Raw genomic sequence first — 19,265 nt, forward strand, 5'->3', positions numbered from 1 at the left:
CAACATGCTCCTTCCACAGGCCCACATCTTCACAGAGGCTCTTCTCCACCACACCAGCCCCCATCCTATGCAAACAATCTGCTCTGTCTCTGTGCTGTCTGCTGTGTCCCCCTGGTGTCTGTGAGACACACAGGAATCCTGCTGTTTACTTCAGCGTGGGCAGGCCAACCTTTGTGGTCTTCACAGAAAACCATGACGCTGAACTTGCACAAGGAGAAAAAGAAGGCAAGTCTTCATTGATCCACATCCATCTCTAGTGAATAGAAACAACTGGGGATTTATTTTGATATGTGTTGGTTGCTCTGACGTCATTAAATCCTCTTAAAGGTGTGTTCAGTCTTTTGTTAATAAAGAGATAATAGGACCATAAGTCAATACGTAGGCACTGTGATAAGCACTGTAAATTGCTTACTTGATGCTTGTTTTTTAATGTAGGAGTAGAGTATTTTGAGAGCAGCAAAGCCTTCCATTTCTGTTAGAGATGTAATTAATTCAATACCTTATAACAGTGAGGGACTCAAAGAGCACTTTTTATTGGAAAGACTCTCAATAGAATCAGTAAGAAGTGTACTATTAATTTTTTGTAGCATAGAAAGTGTTCTCCCTAAACCTGAGAATTTTTATCAGAACATGTTGATTTTGTTAATATACTTTTTTCTCAAAATGGGTTTTCACAGAGAATTGAAATCTTTCAGTTGGGTGAATTAAGCAGTAAGTTATCTACCACCCTTTCTCAGAGGCTGTGTGAGCTGCAGATCAGCTGCCTCCTGAACTGCTGGTTGCCAGGGACCACCATCCTTCCTGGCCTATGCTTCCCACAATGCTGCCAAGATCCTTCTCTTCACATCCTATCACAAACACGTCCCTATCAAGGGCACTGAGGGAAATGCAATCCAGCTGAGAAAGATGGTGGGGGCATGAATTATGCTAGGAAATGCTCCTAAATATTTTATTCCTATAAAAGGCCCACTGCAGCTCATTTTAATGGATCAAAATGTGAGAGTCTGATTTGACCAAAAGAAGCTTCTTCCTGGTTTCTTGGCACAAAACTAATATCAGTTACATTAGTTTGATATCCATCAGAATGAAACAAAAAAAAAATCAGAAACCTCTGAGGAAAGGAACTTTAAACATATTTTATGAACTCTGAAAATGGACCAATAAAGAAGCTACTAACAGAGCAAGTTCCTCAAGTGGGATAAATTAGAGTAGAACTGATGAAGATGACAGTGCTATGACAAATTATGCCAACTGCTGACCACATCCTACATACTCTCTCTGAGATAAGCACCTGATGATCCTCTGTTATGCACCACAATAAAAGGTGTATTTGACATCTTTACTTACCTTTCATCACATCTAATCAAAATCACACTATCTGTACCAATACCCAAGGCTGCAGCTCCTTTCTTCACAGAAAAGTGACTCTGAAAAAATAAATGTATTATTATTTATTTGTTTTATTATTTGTTTTTTAATCTAATATAAAACACTACGCTCTTGCAAATCCTTCAGCAAGAAGTCCCACAAGGCATTCAGAGCCCTTTTGGAAACTGATTGCTGTAATTTGAGGCTTCAAAGCAGGTCACTACCATCAGCTAGAGAAACAGTGATCACTCTAATCTGGGTTTGATCCTGGAATATTACATACACAACTGTGGTCCGTGCTGGACCTTGATGCATACCTGCAGCTTCTATTGTACAGATTCAGCTATGAGCTTGATTTACTGAAACAAAATAGTCTTCCCTAGAGCATTAATTTACTTTGTAAAGTCCAGTCATGTAGTACAATGTATCTTCTGCCCAGAGAAAATGTATAAAGGAAGAGAGAAATGTATATAGGAAGCCTAATTGTGATGTCATGCCAGTGAAAGCCAGAAATAACTCTTACTAATAAACAGAGCTACTGAAATTTAAAATCAGAATAGGACTATTATTATTATTATAGTAAGACTAAATAATCTGTATGTACAAAATAAAATGTGTAAGTTACATCCTGGAGTGCATGTTGGCCTAATTTTCTCTTGCTCATAGGACTTAACTCCCAAGCCAGTGTTGGTGTATAATCCTAAATTGAAACCCAGTGACTACGATAATGCAACAGTTTTATATCAAATTATAGCGCCAAGAATTTGATTTTGTATTAACTCAAACCCAGCTGTTAACAATATTGTCTAAAGTAATTTTAACTACAGTTTATTAAACATTGAAAAAATAGAAATTCTTTAGATACTAAAGTATTATTAGCCTAGGATCCAACACTATAAAAAAGATCCAGAAGACAAAAACCTAACAAGGCTTTTTAAGTGTCCAGAGCATTAAAGAAGAAAGGAAGACCTGGTCTGCAGGTCACAAAGGAAAGAAGTAATCACTACAGCTTTGTCAAGGGAGAATTGTCAAGCAGCAGAGAGCAGTAGGGGAAGGGGCTGGCACATGGTTACATGTGTGGACTTCACTTTAAAGGCCATGAGGGCACAGATTCACTGCATGCTAAAGGACTCTATATATTATGAACACTTTGAAAATTACAGTAATTCTAAACCAACTTAATGAAAGAAGAAGAGTAGAAGAACTGCAACATGTACATCCCACTTCAGAAGTAAAAAGCCTCTGTGTTTTAAAAATTGCTCAGGGAGCAGTTTTCATTGAGGCTTGAGTGCTATGGTTAAGATTGCTATGGATAAGAGTTTCCAGTACAAATTCCTTTTTTTTATATGCCTGTATTCTCACCATTTGGCTGAAATTCTTAATGTTTTCATGATGTCTGCTGATTTTTTCAATATCCAAAGATTTTTAAGAAGTTCAGATTGCTCTTAAGTCATGTTTCACTGATGATACATGAACAATTTGAAAATACGTTCTCAGGTAAATATTTTTAATACTAGATTTATTTTTTAAATGCACTGGGTTGGTACAGCTTTTGCCTGTGGCATATGGCTGCAGTATATGACCAATGTGTATTGAGCAGCCCTTGAACACGTTGCCTAGATGTAAAATCAGTTTTTCAAGTACTAGTACAGCAAACCACCCCAGTCCCTGAACTAAGCACGCTCTGAAAAGTAAGCATAACATATTGGACCAACACTCACATGAACTGATAATAAATGAAACACATGCTCATCACTTAGATGAGCCACAGGGGATTTGTGTCTGTGCTTAAGTGTTCTGCTGTCCTAGACTCGGTCCCTTGCTGGTAGCCTAACCAAGCTGACATCACCAAGTAGGCTTCCTCTGCATCCTGGGGAAAAAAGGCACCCCCAGGCAAAGATTCATCTTTGTGAGGGTGGCTGGTTTGGAGTGGGTGCTGAACAACATCAGGGGAAGAAGTTTCTACCCCTTCTCTCTGAACAAAGGCCTGTGATATCCGCTGTGGGAATGGGAAGTGTACAGCATCTGCAGCCACCAGCGCTCCAGGCACTGCAGATGTTTAACATCCAGACATCATCCAGCCTATTAAAGCCACTGGTCACTTGCATGTTCATCTTGGATTTTGCTTTGTTGTTTTTCTAAGCTGGGAGTCACAAGGTGCTAGGAAGTATTTATACACTGAACATCATAGCTCAGCCATCACAGTGACATTTTTCATGATATGTTATTTACTTCACAAAACTGATTTTTTGAACAAATGCATTTCTATGAGTTTCATAAGCTTCACTAAATTCAGTGGATTTTTTCCCAGCACAAATGCACTGTAGATGAAGGCTTGGATTGTGACCAATCCAAAACCCTCTAAACATCAAAGATACAAAAGCCCTGTTCCCAGCCCTGTGGGCCTCCCTGAGCCCTATGGGGCAGCAGTGCAACTTTGTGAGAGCAGGAAGGAGAAGAGGCCATGAAATGCCTATTGGCAGGAGCAGGATTATAAAAAATTCCCAAGTTTAGGGAAGTATCTTGGAACTTTTCAAAAATTTAAAACAGAGAAAAAATACTGCCAGTATATTGACAGTTCACAGGTATGCTCTATGAAGATAGAATTGAATTAATATACTTAAAAATTTTTAATCTGTTTTTTATTCATGTACTACACAAACTGATGTGCACATACTGGGTGGTGTAAATACATAATTGCAGGTAGAGATTTAGGAGTGAAGAGTCACAGATATATTTCACCAGGGTTTCAGTTGATGACATTACATTCTTAATTTTGCTCCTTACTCCACACTAGTTTAAAAAGATTTACTGTTGCAATTTATTTTTCTACTAAAAACCAGAACTATTTAAAGTGCCTTAAAAAAGAAAAGACAGATTTAAATGGTCTACTATGAGGAAAGAAATTAAACCCATGTGCTGAAAGGCATCTACTGGAATATGGCCAAGCACAGCTGCCTTGCTAAGAAGTCTCATGGCACTGTAAAAGAGCACTGGGGAAAAAAAATTAATGTAGTGCTGATAGCTCAGTAGCCTGAAGACTTTTTACAGACTGAAGGGAATTCAGTGGTCAGGAACCAAGACTGGTTTACGGATAAATTGGGAAGAAATACAGAAGTCTATGCACGGAAGGGCAAATGCAATTACAATTCCTAAACAAACTCTGAATATGAAACGGCTCAATCGGGGTACACAGTCACAGACATATGAATACTGTTGTTTCCATGTTTTAGGGCAACGCCACAGGGATTACTCCAAGTGCTTGAGAGGCTCTGAAAGACCAAGAATGAAAGCAAAATAGAAAAAATATAGTTGTAGAACCAAAAAAAACTTTCACAATTATAAGTATTAAACTTTGGTTTAATATTCCTGTGATGGTACTGAAAGTTTGGTTGCCTGTGTAATATAATGGTAAACACAGAAACTATAAAGGTCAAAGACATGAAAAGGTTTGCAGAAATAAACCTGATCAGACAGAACTATTCACAGATGATTTAACTGGGCTAACAAGGAAGGACATTAAATGTGACCCCTTTGCAAATACCAGGGCTACAGACTTTTCAGACACACCAAGAAGGGAGCTGGAACGCCACCTTTCCCAACACAGCTGTGTAAGAGCTACCTGGATCTGCAGCCTTATGGTGGGAGAACCAGGGAACAAAGGGAGGACAGGCTGCCTGATGCCAGTCCTGATGGAAAAGCCAGGCTTGGGGGCACTGGAAGGTCTGGAGGTCTGTCCTGGGCTTGCAGACAGAGGAGGACACACAGGTGAGAATGGGCTGTCACTTCGGCTTCCTGGTTTCCTCCCTCTCCCTCCTCATGCACAGCAAAGGGTGCATGGAAGACTGCAAACACATCCCCAGTAGAGAGGAACTTAATTTCTATATGAAAATAAATGTGGTAAAATTCAGTCGTGAAGAAGAAGGTATGGATATTAGTGACTAAGAGCGTACTGACAGTCAGAAAAAAAATCAGTGATTCTGAGCCAGGGGAATTATCCCTTTATGTAAAATTTCAAATGCTCTTAGGTATAGGTTTGTTCCCCAGATAGCCATTTTTACATGGTTAGCTTTGTAAGGTAGAGACAATGTAAATGTATTACATGTGCAATAATGAATAGGCCTCCTGAAAAATGGAAGAATAATTAAAAATGCGATGATGCTGAAAAGTACAGCATTGTTATCTAAAGTGCTTCAATATACAGATGCTTCTATTTTTATAGCTTGCTAAATTACTTGCTCATCAGCTGGCACGGTTGAAGCTGTCACGAACAACCATCCTAATGCCATAAGCCCCACAGGGCATGGCTGTGTTTTCAGATTGCTGCTTCTCCTAGCTTACATAAATCCAGAGTGGCATGAGCTTTGTGGAGGTGGCTTATCAGTACCCAGTTCCCAAATGCTGAGCAAGCTAAGACAGACATCCTGCAGTTGAAACTCCCCCGAGGTCTGTCACTGGCAGCCTAGTGCCCAGAGATTGGGACCCTCAGCCTCACCTTATCACCTATTCACCAGCAAGGGAGAACACACTTTCCTATTCACTTCTCTTGGGCTTTAGGCATTGTGCAATCCCTGGATATGTAAGCTGGGCTATTTGTCTCTTAATAATCAAAAAATATGTTGCTAGTTCAGGCTTGCTGTTTGGGCTCCCACAAAGGTGGGGAAGAAAAGGTACCTCCAGAAGGCACTGATCTCTTAAGGCTTTGGCACCTGTTTTAGACTTAAGATGAGTTGTCTTCTGCAGATCTTGCTCTTTTTTTATTGGCTATAAAAAGTGTATAGACTAACTCAGATTAAATATTTACACTTTAGGTGATTAACATTAAGCAACATTAATCCTATCTTTATCATCTGATTTCAAGCTACAGCTTCTCCTTCAATTACCTACAAAAAAAGCATACTGTGTCCTATACAAATTTTAAATACACTGCAATGAAAGATATATTTGCTATGGTTTCATTTACCTACTGCTATTCAGTTTTTAAAGTTACTTGTTCGTATCAGGTGAGAAATGAGGATATTAATGTTTCCGAAAATACTACTATGCACATCTTTGGCATTTTTCAAACATACAACTTCATGCTGCTTTTCTAATCAGAAAGACTCATTTGTTTTTTTCTAGCACAGATAGTTTTGCAGCATTGTACCTGATAAGAAATGTTGCACTGAGTTCAGGAGGATATTGTAGCAGTGTAAAAGTCACAAGGTATTGACCAGATGAAGAATTAGACCCAAATGATGATTTTCTCCTTTAGGATTGACTGCACTAGAACACTACTTTTCTAGAAAATGCTTTTACTTTGATTTGAATGGAATACCTGAATTAAGTTGTTCCTCAAATAAGACAAAATTTCCAGTTTCCCCCTGGCTTCAAATACCGCAAAAAATAATTTTCCAGTTATTATGCAGTAAGTAATGCAAAGAAAAAGAACGTGTGAATCTATCAGTTTGATTTTAAGTTTTCTTAGGTGGAAACAAATCTAATTCCTACTCACTCTGTATGCCGAGAGCGTAATTTACAGCTTTGTAGTCTATGCCACAAAATAGAAAATAGGACTTTCAGGCTCCTCAAAGCTTCCTCTGGAAGCAGCACCTCACACAACACCCCTTGGACTGCTTCTGGCAGGTGGCAGTTCTGCAAAGTGTCTCCTAAGTTGCAGGGACAGAAGGCAGCACTATGTATCATGGAAGTGGTAGACTAGAAATCAGATTTTCATTCATTGCACACAGAAACCAACCCAAAATCTTCCACAGCCTGTGTGAAATGGTCTATATCAAGCTACAGACATAGAAGTCACTTTCTAATTTCCTCCTGCATCAGCACCAAAGCTTCATAGTAGGCTTCTGGAACTGTTCAGATATAAACTTCCTGAAGCCACTCTTCTCCCACAGATACTGGAATCGTTTGACATACTCCCTACAACTAATGGGGTTTATTCACAAAGGTAATCAGCATGCATGAAGCTGAAGAGGTGATTTACTGCTAACTGCCTCCTCTGATCTAGCTGCTGTGTGGATGCCAAGTGCACTGTTACTGGGAGGGTGCTCCCCTACAGCCCCAGACAAGCCACCTCTCCCAGTGCTCACCCAGAGGATGAGGTTTCTCCAAGTGTGTCCAGCTCCAGCTGTCTACAATGCTGATACCTGGAGAACCAACAGACCCCCTTCAGTCAGCACATGCCAGAGCTGCACTCCTAGCGAAGACTTCAGCAGCAGTGCAGATGGAGAGATGCCAGAGGCAAGGAGAGCCTCCTCTGTGTCCTCTGTGGTCTCTAAGTGGATGAAGAGGTCCCTTATTGTCAGATCAGACTGAATCACCTGCTAGTTCTTAGCTCTGCAGTTTGTTTTCTAAACCTATGATAAGGAAGAGTGTTGCTGTCCCCTCACTGAGCACCTGACAAGATGTTCCTTCTTAGGGGACTTCTAGATGAGCGGGAAAGTAAGAAAGCTGTTGTGAACTACATGAAAATAGTCTTGCTGGGTTGAAGAACAGAGAAGATGAAAAAATATTCTGTCTTTCCAATTATGACCAGCCTTTTTTTTTTTCATTCTCTGAACTATGGATTAAGCCCAGACAACTCCTAATTAATCAAGTCCACAGAAATTATGCAAGTCTCTTAAAGCTATTTTCCTACTATAAATGAAAAGGGCCAAAGGCTGTTTTGTGACTTGAACCCACCTATCTCTCTACAGCTAAACTTCCCCTTTGCACACTTTTCCTCCTCAGGGCAGCATGACTCTGTCCTTTTGCCTCCTAGGTGTAATGCCTGGTCCATATAATTTCCATCTACTATTGGATACTCTTTAAGACAGTGCTGGTTGGGCAGGTCAAAATTACAGTAGGTAATTGGTTAAAATTTAACAAGTCTCCACAAATGGAACAACTAAAATATTCTGAGAAAGCAGCAATCCCTTTCAGCATCTTTCTCCATGCTGAAAAGGGGATGTACTCCTCTGAACAGTTACAGCAGCCTAAAGCTGATATGCTGGAACACAGTGGGAGGCCTCCACTTTAGATTTTTCATTGTATTTGAAATGATAGACTGAAATAGGTTTGTACAACTGGCATCCATCACTTTTTCCCCTCTGAGTCAAGGTCTCTTGCATCATGTGCAGTCCAGAACAGCTGCCTTGAAGGACATCACTGTTCCTGCAACAGTGCAAATGAAAGAAGACTGATGATGTCCTGATGAATACAGAGGACTGAATTAAATCCTGAGTGCAAGTGTGTCTCAGCGAAATTAAACCTACCCAAGATCTACCCAAGTAGTTGCAGAGTACTTCACCATCACTAGTGAAACAGAAACAACAGCAGCAGAGGGTGCTAAGTTATGGGCTGGGGAAAATTTGCTGTCTGGGAACATGCACAGTTGGAATAATCACATAACCTATTTTAGGCACCAAATGTAGGTTGCGTTATATGAGGAGGCTTTTAATGGTCAGTGCACAGAAGTAGGTGAAGCCCTCCCAAAGGTGATTTAGAACATTGAAATTCATGAATATTTAGGTTCCTAATTTGGATGCTCTGAGTTTCTCTCCAGAGGTGCTTCTCTTCACTGGTTGTGTAGAGAGTGTAGCTCCTAATTTTGGAACATGATGCACTCCTAAATTAGGGAAGTAATTACTTAAAAGCTGTGAATTACTCCTCCCTTCCCTTCTCCCCAACTGGCAGCTGAACCTGTAATGGCATCAGACTAAGCCAGATTCTGATTACAGTAGTAGTGGTGGCAACTGTGACACAGCTTCATTCATTTATAGTACAGGAAGCTCTAGACATAGTAATGAAAATAAAGTCTCATCTGCTGAAATTCTTTGCTAAGAATTGCTGATATTAAAATCTTTGCATCTGACTGAAAATTTCAAAACCAAAATCTATGAGTTTCTAAACACATACAGTTACTTTAAGTTTTGCTTATTATCACACCACGCATGCAGAGCATGGGGAAATGATACTATGGATCTGTTGCTCCAGCTAGATCCCTACAAATCTATGGGGCCTGATCTCTACAAATCTGTGGGCCTGAATTCTCAAAGAGCTGGCTGAAGTAATCACAAAGCCTTTCTCACTGATTTTTGAGTGGTCTTGGGAATCTGGAGAGGTCCCAGCTGACTGGAAGCTGGGGAACATCATCCCAACTTCCAAGAAGGGCAAGAAGAAGGACCCCAGAAACTACAAGCCTATTAGTTTCATTTCAGTAGCTGGTAAATTCACAGAAAAGATTATTCTGGGAAGTACTGAAACACAACACCTGGAGTACTGAAACACAACACCTGGAGGACAGCACTGTCATTGCTCAGAGCCAGCACAGCTTCATGGAGCCTTGCTTGTCAAACCTGATTTCCTTCTACAACAGGGTAACCCACTGACCTAGGAAAGCCAGCAGATATGTTTTGGACTTCAGCAAAGCTTTTGATACTGTCTCTTACAGTTTCCTTCTGGACAAAGCATCCATCTCACAGCTGGACCATCCTGTTACACAATGGGTGACCAATGGGATCATGGGTTGGGCACAAAGGGTTACAGTGAATGTGGTGACCTCAAACTGGTGACCTGCCACTACTGGAGTTCCACAGGACTCCATCCTCATCTCTGTGCTCTTTACCACCTTCATTAATGACTTGGACACATCCCTTCCACAATGACTTGGAAGAGATACAAGGTAAGTTTGCTGATGACACCAAACTGGGGAGAGATATTGACTCCCTCATGAGCGGAGAGACCTCAATAAATTAAGAGGACTGGGAAATCACCAATCATGTGAAGTTTGACAAGGGCAAGTGCCAGATTATTCACCTAGGATGGGGCAGCCCTGGTTGTGCGTAGAGACTGGGCAATGAGAGGCTGGAGAGCTGTGCCAAGGAAAGGGACCTGGGGATCCTGGTCCATGGCAAGCTGAACCTGAGCCAGCAGTGCCCTGGCAGCCAGGAGGGACAACCCTGTCCTGGGGGGCATCAGGCACAGCATGGCCAGCTGGGCAAGGGAGGGATTGTCCTGCTCTGCTCTGCACTGGGGCAGCCTCCCTTTGGATATTACACGCAGTTTTGGGTGCCATAATATTAAAAATAAATTAAGCGGCTAAAGGGTGTCCAAGGAGAGCCTCTGAGGATGGTGAAGGGTCTGGAGGGGAATCTGTATGAGGAGTGGCTGAGGTCACTTGGTCTGTTCAGCCTGGAGGAGAGACTGAAGGGAGATCTCAGTGTGGTCTTCAACAGCCTCATCAGGGGAGGCAAAGGAGCAGGTTCTGATCTCTTCCCTTTCATGATCAGTGACAGGACATGAGGGAAGGCACGAAGATGAGTTAAGGGAGGCTTAAGTTTAATATCTAGAAAAAGTCTTTCACCCAGAAAGTGGTTGAGCATGGTAATAGTTCTCCATTGAGGTGGTCACCATCACCAAGCCTGACAGAGCTCAAGAAGCTTTTGGACAATGCTCTCAGGCACATAATGTGGTTTTTGGGATGTCCTGCAAAGGGCCAGGAAATGGACTTTATGATCCTGATGGATCCCTACCTACTCAGGGTGTTCTATGATTCTACAATCTGCGCTTCTTCCATGGCCATTGTCTTTCAAGAGCATCCAACTGTGGCAGAGAGAAACCTCAGTCAGGCCAAGAAGTCTTAAAGTAGGTAGATCATCAACATGATGTGATAAATGAGACAAATGACATTTGCATATCTGAAGTGTCTGTTCAGGTCCTGCATGACACTTCCTATCTTAAAAAGGATTGTACTTCCAGGCCTCTGTAATTTCTGTAACAGCTTCTGCTGTTTTGAGGGTTAAACCATGATCCGATATCCTTTGGGCAATTAAGGGTTAAAGGATCCTGTCTTCACATGATGCAGTTTTTTAACTTCTCTAGAAGATGAGAATATACTTTTTATGAAGCTTGATTGAGGAAGGGACAAAACTGCAGCTTCAAGATACTTTAAAAATGTAATGGATTTCAGATGCTGTCCTATGAATCCTCTACTATATTTGATTTTTGAATGTTTAATTTGCTAAGGGAACTGCTTCCTCCCTGGTATGAAAACACAATTATTAAAGCTCACTTCATTATTTTGAGACTGTTAGCACAATTTGGGTCATTGTTTAACACTCCATTGCTATGAAATCAATGAAATTCTCTAAAGATTAATAGGATTTGTTGCTTTAAATAATCATGTTGAACCTCATTTGCACGAGTAAGGCTTGTTACTTCCATATGACTGATGTACATCTTTGGAAAGTTGCTATTCATACAGCTTTGGAAAGTTGCTACTCATCTCTAGACTGTCCACTTTAACTGTTATGGGGACAAGATTTCTGAAACGTAGAGCCCACAGCTGTGTCTTGCCTCTCATCCCATCCTACTGCTATGAAAGGCATCCTTGGAGAGATTTCCTTCTGCACTTTTGTGATAAACTTTTAAGGTATTTTGTTCTTCACACTTGTATAGAATTGCACATTCTATGGTAAGTCAAAGCAGGCACCAGGAGGACATTGTTACCTAACATGGACAGTATCCTGCTGAGCCTCAGCCACAAATGAGTCCTTTCTGCCTGAGCCCACACAGCTGGAGAGAATTTAGAAGTGGACAATGAAGCCTGAAAACAGCTCACAGCCCCTCCTGGGGATTAACCTTCCTCTTTCTTTTCTGCCTGCACCCACATTCTCCATTCTAAGCTGCAAGGAGTTCTAAATGGTCATAAAGCCAAAACCAACCCTCCCAACAGAGACTTCCACAAGGCTGTACAAAGAGCAAAGAGCTCTATCACAAGGACTGCTCCTGTTTCTCTTGTGCCCACCTCCCCTCGCCTCTGGCACTGCCAGGTGCCAGCGGTGCCTGTGGTAACCCCATGTGCTGAAGATTTTGCTCACAGGCAGAAACTCACAGCAAAGCCCAGCTGCCCAACAAATACTGCAGCTGCTCTGCTGTACACACACACAGCATTGTCATATGACTGTCTTCATGTATGTTATCACCTTCTCATTAAATAACAGCAGGAATGGTTTCAGATGGAAAGATTTTGACTCAAAAGGATTTTCTGTTGCCCCAGAGTGATCAGAACAGATGACATTCCTGGCAGAAAGTGCTGAGGCCCAATGATGAGCTCTCCTTGTTTGATGTGGTCCTTACCACTCACATCAACATTTATATGGACACAAGTAAGAGCAAAGAAATGGCAGTGGTTTGTAGAGGCTGCTCTGCCTGGATTTCAGCCACGGAGAAGTGCAGAGATCACCCCTTTATCGACAAAAAAGTCAGCCTCTTCCCATGTTTTTATTCCCAGTGAAGGAATAACAGAAATGAAGACAGTTGTCAACAAATTCCTGTTCAGCTATTTTCTTCATCATAAATTCATACAAGCAGATGTAACAGATAGGAAAAAACAGAAACACATACATGTTCCGATGTGAAGGCAACCAGTCTGGGAATAGCTGCCATTCCTTTTTCTTTAACTTCTGGGAACATCTTGAAACGTGCAATCAACATAGCATACATGTTAGATATGGCACCACCTGGAGTCCACAGTAATATACTGTTACTTTTTCTATTCATCGTAATATCATTTCAGAACAAACAAGTGTTGCTATAGTTTTTCTATATAAATGTCTCTGCCTTATGGCAGAAACACAGATTCTTCTTCCTGATGCTCCTCACAGCTGGGCTGTGTAATAACAGGATCTACTACACACAAAAAAACACTTATGCAAAAAGTACCACTGCAAAAAATGACTGGTGCTTCCTTTCACCCTCATTCTAACTACCATCTCTTCTTCAGACCCCAGTCTTAGCTTTCCATGTGCCATCAACACATAATCCCACTCTATTGCATCCCTAAGCAGATGCCCCCACAAGGCAACTTCCTAAGGGATATCCAAGTACCCCCTAATTTGTGCTCTCCCCTCCTAAATCAGGGTGGTGTTTCATGCCCCAGCTTTGAGCAAAACCACCCACTGAGACCCAACAGCCACTATCTTCTGGATAATGGGAGTGGAAAGAGGGAAGAGAAAGGAAAGAGGGTCATTCTAACAAAATTTTTAATTTTAATTCTTCTCTGATGGGAACAAAGGAAAAAGATTAAATGTCCCTAATACTTGCCTTAAAATCACTGGCATGCATTCACTTAAAATAACCATTTCAAGATGGGTATTTAACCCACTTCAAGATGGGTATCAGATCTACAACTCTGCAGTGGTCTGTTTCTCCTTCTTGAGATTTTTTGTAAACTGAGTCTCTGTGTCTACAGTAGGGCAATATTTGGCTTTACATTAGTGCTGCAAGAGCATTATGGGAATATAATACAGTATGTGAGTCAGAAGCTGAGAATTTTTACATTTGTATGCACACAAGCACACACACACAGAGACATGTATACATGAAATCCATCAGGTTTATCCTGTATATATGTGTGTATATGTATGTGTATATATATATATACATACACACACAGAGAGATTGATCATATATCCATGTTTATGCACATATATTTATATAAAGCAAAAGTTTCAAATGAACAGGTTGAAATGACGGTGTTCAACTATTGCAACAGTCATCCATCTAAAAACGGAATGAAGAGCACAAGATGTGCACCTCCAGAAGATGGTTCAGCTCATCCTATGGCAGCTGTTTGTGGTAGGTGGAACTTTCCCTGCAGACACATCCCCACTCTCCCTTGAATACACAGGAGTTGCTGAAACTAACCCATGGTAGATACCCAATGCTTGGACAGCCGAAATGAGAGAAGATAAAATCCATCCTTAGAGATGAGGGAAGCACTGTTGGGTATCTGTGCTGGAAAATTTAACATTGTTTTGACTTTTATAATTCTTTTTCATAATAATGACTTTTTTGTTTTAATCTCACTGGAGATATATACACTGTTCTACAGCCCACACAAGCTGTGCCTTCATTTCTAATCAGTATCCTAGCTCTGCTCTTGCAGTGAGGCTGCCCTGCTGTGTGCTTTCCCTGACCTCACTGGTCCTTCTGTGAATCCAAGGGAAAATGCCACAGAAGAATGGCATTGCTGCCATACAGGTCAGTAAAGATTGGGGTTTTTTTTCCCCTTTCAACTATCTTGAGATGTGAGCATATTTCAACACCTCTCTTCAGAAATGACAAAATGAGAAATGGAAAGATTAAGAGGAAATGCTCAGGTACCTGTCCCTAAAAATGCAGATGTCATGCAAGAGTTGCTATTGATGATTTAGGTGACTGAACTAAGTTGAGGTTATTTGGCCTATCTTGTCCAAAGTCATTGGCTCAGTGTCAAAAGAATCAAGACTGAAATGTTTCGCTTCTTCAATACCAAGGTTTCCTATTAGAATTTATCAGTCATTTAACCTTGAATTTATTTATATGCCTGCATTCTGCTTTTAATTTTGTAGTTGTGTTCACATCCATAGTTAATTGTAGCTAACAAAACACACCTACAGAATTTGGAGAAAGTAGTCAGGCTTTTACGCTTCACATGGATTGATACTGTCTATTTCATTCCAGAGAATGCAGAGAGAAAGAACCTTTTCTTTGCAACAGTAAGGTTTTCCTCTAAAGCCATGAAGTGAGAAGACAGCAAAGAAATCATTTTGATCATTGCCTAAAAAATCAGAACCTGTATACTGGGTATTGCTGCCTTAAGAGAGAAAATTAGAAAGTTGCACTTTACACAAACCAGAAATTGCAGAGAAAGAAAGAAATAAAGAAAGAAAGAACGAGAGGGGGCAGCCCTGCAAATGCCAGTGCAGATACACCCTGCCAGAGAGCCCATCCCCACACGGGTTTCAGCTCGATGAAGCGAGCTCTGACACACCAACAATACCCTGGTCCCATGCCAGGCAGCACCTTTTGCAGCACCTCCTGAGGCACACACCTTTCCTGACTCACCCTGGCTCTACCTGAGCGTGCCAGACTCGGGCAGGTCTGGCACTCGAGCCTTTCACGCAGCCGCTGCCGTGCGCGGCTCTGCCCTGCAGAGCTGGCTGGGCAGCACTGCTACTGCTCTGCTCTCACCCTGCAGCCCCTGACCAGCCCAGTGGGAAGGTGAGGAGCTAAGGGCAGCTGTACCAAGTCAGGTCAGGCTTGGTAACCAACCACCAACCAGTTTCCAAAAGCTTTCACTTTGGTCCTGGGCTCGTGACACACACTCAGATGCCCGGTGTGATGGAGGCCAAGGTTTTCTCTAAGCACCACAATAAAAGCTGTCAGTGCTTTTGGTTTGATGCTTTTTAACTAGGAACTCATGAAAAAGCAATGTCAATTCTTCTTATCTATTTCTCTACATCTGTGGAAAGGGACAGAGTAAAACTCCCACACCACTTCCCACATATGCATTCAGATGTGTGAAGCTGAAGATGAGCCTTGCCTGACCTTCACGGCCTCAGAGAGCTGAATGTCCTAGGCTGTTACCAGTGAGGCCTTACCTCTACTCAAGAGTGAACTCTTTCTCTCTCCATTAGGTCAACTAACTTCCCTTCCAGAAAGGCTCCTTCTGCAACAGCTAACAGTCTGTTCTCTTTTGACAAGCCAAGATATTATACCCAATGTAAATTCTTTCATTATTTTGCAAGTTTGTAAGATAGACAGGCCAAAATTTTTGAGCAATGAAATTACAGAGTTGGGGAAGATGTGACAAAGAGTATAAATCAAAAGAATAAGTGGAGTGATTAAAAAAAAAGTCTTAACAATGTTTGTCAGTGACTTCTCTACACTAACTTTTTTGCCTTACTAACTTGCCCTGAAGAAAACAGGTTTTTAAGCCTTTAAGCACTCAGATTAACTAAGCACCCAAGAATGCCACTGAGAAAAACAGGTCAGCTTCACATGGAAAGCTAACAGCATGCTCTAATGCTGGCAGGGTCTTCCTGACTCTACTAAAATTGCTGGAAATTACGCTACATCTTTCCCTGTTTGCTCCAATTTCCCCTGAGCTGATGGAGAGCTTTGTTGTGTTTCTTCCCTCCGTTACTAATACAACAGTCTTTCTATTTCATGGAATCCATAAAAAGTGGAGGCAAAGCAAAACTGCAAGGCAAATGTCTCTTGTCATTATGCTTCCCATGTGCCATTACAGCTGCTCATCATGCAGAGCAATTTGCTCAAACAGACCCTCATAATCACATCCCTGAAATTCATAAACATGCAATACTTTATCTCAAAGAGGCCACTGGTGTTTACTAGCAAGTGTCCTCTCGAACATGCATATTTAATTATATTTACTCTTTAGCTGCAGGGGATGTCATATACCACAGTCTGAAAAATAGAGAAAGCTTGAAATGTCATGTACCAGGTGAAAATATCCCATCGCCACAGCCCCCTGGCCAGCCAACCATCTCTCTCATTTTCCTTAGTGTGACATATTCCAAAAGTACAAACACTGGAGCAATTTCATAGGTGAACCTGAAATGTAGTAATGTCCATATTTAATGCTTTCATCTACAAAACTAATACATCTTTTTCCAATATTACATTACATTATAGCCACAATATATTCTATCTTATACTGGGTAGAGTTCTGTTTCACAATATTTTCCACAGTCTTCTTTCTGATTTTACATCAAATGTTTGGAAGGAGAAATGCAGGGAGTGCTTAAGAATCCATTTCCACCCACTTCAGTGAATAAAATCTTGCCCACCTCTTCCAGGTTCAAGGCTTTGCCCTTCATCCAAGAGATGCTGGGCAGAGCCCCTTTGCCTTGCACAGACCCGTGTGCATGTCCAGAGGCACGTGTCAGCAGTCCCATTCACAATGGCCAGAGAGTGCATGAAGCTAATCAAGTACACAAAAATGCTTCCTAATCCCAAAGTGAAAAAAACCCACACTTTAAATTCTGCATCTGTTTCTTACAGAAAGCAATGGCTTTGACTGCTCCAGGTATGAATCGTACATAACCCCTCTACATGAATGCAACTGCTCACTCAGTACCCATTTCATTTTATATATTTATGCATGCAAAATGCTAATCTGTATATAGATTTTGTGTGCTTTTGGGAGGCAGCACAACCAACATCCTATCACGATGATGAAATTTTATAAATTACAGCCTACAGGACAACACTGAAGGTCTTTCTATAAATAACTGTTGCAACCATTTAAAAAACAGCTTATTTTTTCCCCAGTAATTTTAACAAAAAAATTATTCTTTCACTCATGTACAGGAACTAGTATTTTAGAGCATAACTGTGAAATTACATTAAATAGCTATATATTAAATAAAAAAAATCTTCTACTTACATATTAGTATTTGCTGCTGATGTCAGCCAGTCTGCCGCCAATCCAACCATGTCCAACCCAGTTGAAAGTTGATTAAAATATCTAGGGTGCCCTGCATAAGATGGAAAATGTTAACAAAAGGCTGATGACTCTGAATGAAACTATTCAGTGCTGAACAGTATATTTACTTCCATATATCTATAGAGAAGGAAGAGCTTTCAAGGTATGAAACAAAGCAAATGGCAGTAAATACATTTCTTGAAAAAGGCAGGATAATTTCTCTTCTTTCTCATTCCAAAGTCAGTAAAATCAGAGTAATTATACTCAACACAGAATAATTAATTCCAACATTCCCTATTATCCTTTCAATATGCCTTGAAAATTAGCACATTGCTGCCTCACAAAAATAGCTGTTTGCTCCCGTTAGTGTGTCACATGTTGTCACTGGATATGGTTTTGCCTGACTAGGTTTGAAAGGCACACATGAGACGCTATCTGAAAAGCTTGCCAGGACATATAACATCAGTGATGAATGGCTAATGATTGTAATAGACAGGGCGAAATGAGAAAATGGAATATTTTGGTGACTGCTTTGCACATGACTCAATGGCTGATGATTGTACGGAGATGGCAGGGAAGGTGGTGGTCCTTGTCATTTCTTCACTGTCAGAGTGCAATTAAAATAGCCTGGCTACTTGCAACTGTGATTTTAATCAAACGCTAATAAAAACAAGCACTGCTGCTCCAGCAGAATGATGCACAGGACTATATTCAGTGAGCTGATACTCTCTTTACTTGGTTAATCTAATTGGCTCCTGTTTTTTTTTCTAATATCTTCCTAGAGATTTTCCTTAAAAACGTGCCTAGAGCCATTAAACACGGGAAGCATTAAAATTCCATTTTTAATAGTTACTTCCCGCAAGCCCTTGATAAGTGGCATAATTACTGGTACAAATTATGGATGGTCCACAATTACTTAAATGCCATCCAACTCAAAGAACAGCAGCCTCTGCTTGGAAAACACCTGTCCTGACCCTTAGACGATGTACTGTTATTGCCATCAGAGAAAACAAAAGATAGAGCAAGATGATTGAGGAAATGCAGACCCAGCACTGAGAGAAAACTTATCTTCGGTCTCTTGTGGCCTCTTATCAGGCATGGACACATGGCTGGCAGAGCAGCATGGGGAATTGCTCCCCAGCTCCCACCCTGCAGCACACAAAGGCAGAGTAATCAAGCTGAGCAGGCAGACCAGAGCTGAGGATATGGGGCAGGGGGACACACGCACAAATTCCTCTTGCCTGCGCCCCTAACCTGAGACCAGCCCTGTGCTATTGCCATCCCGCCTGGCCGCATTTTGCACGGAGCTCCCTCTCTCACTGACAGGAACTGCCACCTTTCCTTGGTCTGTGCTGCCAAAGACAGGCAGCCAAAGCCCCTGAACACCGAGGAATGATGCTCAGATCCAGCAGAATGAACTGGATCTTGCTCCCTGCTCTTCACATTCTTGAGTGGGCTCGGTGGACCTAAGACACATGCGCACCCCATCACCACCACCACAGCCTCAGCAATCCTGCTCCAGGGTCTCTGCCTGCAGAGAACTACACCTCCCCCGATGGAGGAATTTTGAAGGAGATTTCCATATTTATAGCTTAGGTTCCATATCACAGCTGGATGACAAATTTCACCTGAAAGCAACAGAAAA

At 41.4% G+C, this 19,265-nt stretch overlaps 1 protein-coding gene across 1 annotated transcript in view; it reads right to left on the bottom strand.

The window, feature by feature from the left end:
- The window catches only part of GAD2 (glutamate decarboxylase 2), a 40,912-nt gene that overhangs the window by 16,356 nt on the left and 5,291 nt on the right, over window positions 1–19,265 (bottom strand). Inside the window, exons 5-8 of the mRNA XM_030264484.4 lie at window positions 17,582–17,672; window positions 16,634–16,746; window positions 12,751–12,866; window positions 1,348–1,427 (exon numbers count right to left, since the gene is read on the bottom strand). Coding sequence (XP_030120344.1) covers window positions 1,348–1,427; window positions 12,751–12,866; window positions 16,634–16,746; window positions 17,582–17,672 — 400 coding nt within the window. The remainder of the gene's footprint in view (window positions 1–1,347; window positions 1,428–12,750; window positions 12,867–16,633; window positions 16,747–17,581; window positions 17,673–19,265) is intronic.

Source organism: Taeniopygia guttata, chromosome 2 (genome assembly GCF_048771995.1).
Source record: "Taeniopygia guttata chromosome 2, bTaeGut7.mat, whole genome shotgun sequence".
NCBI classification, from domain to species: Eukaryota; Metazoa; Chordata; class Aves; order Passeriformes; family Estrildidae; genus Taeniopygia; species Taeniopygia guttata.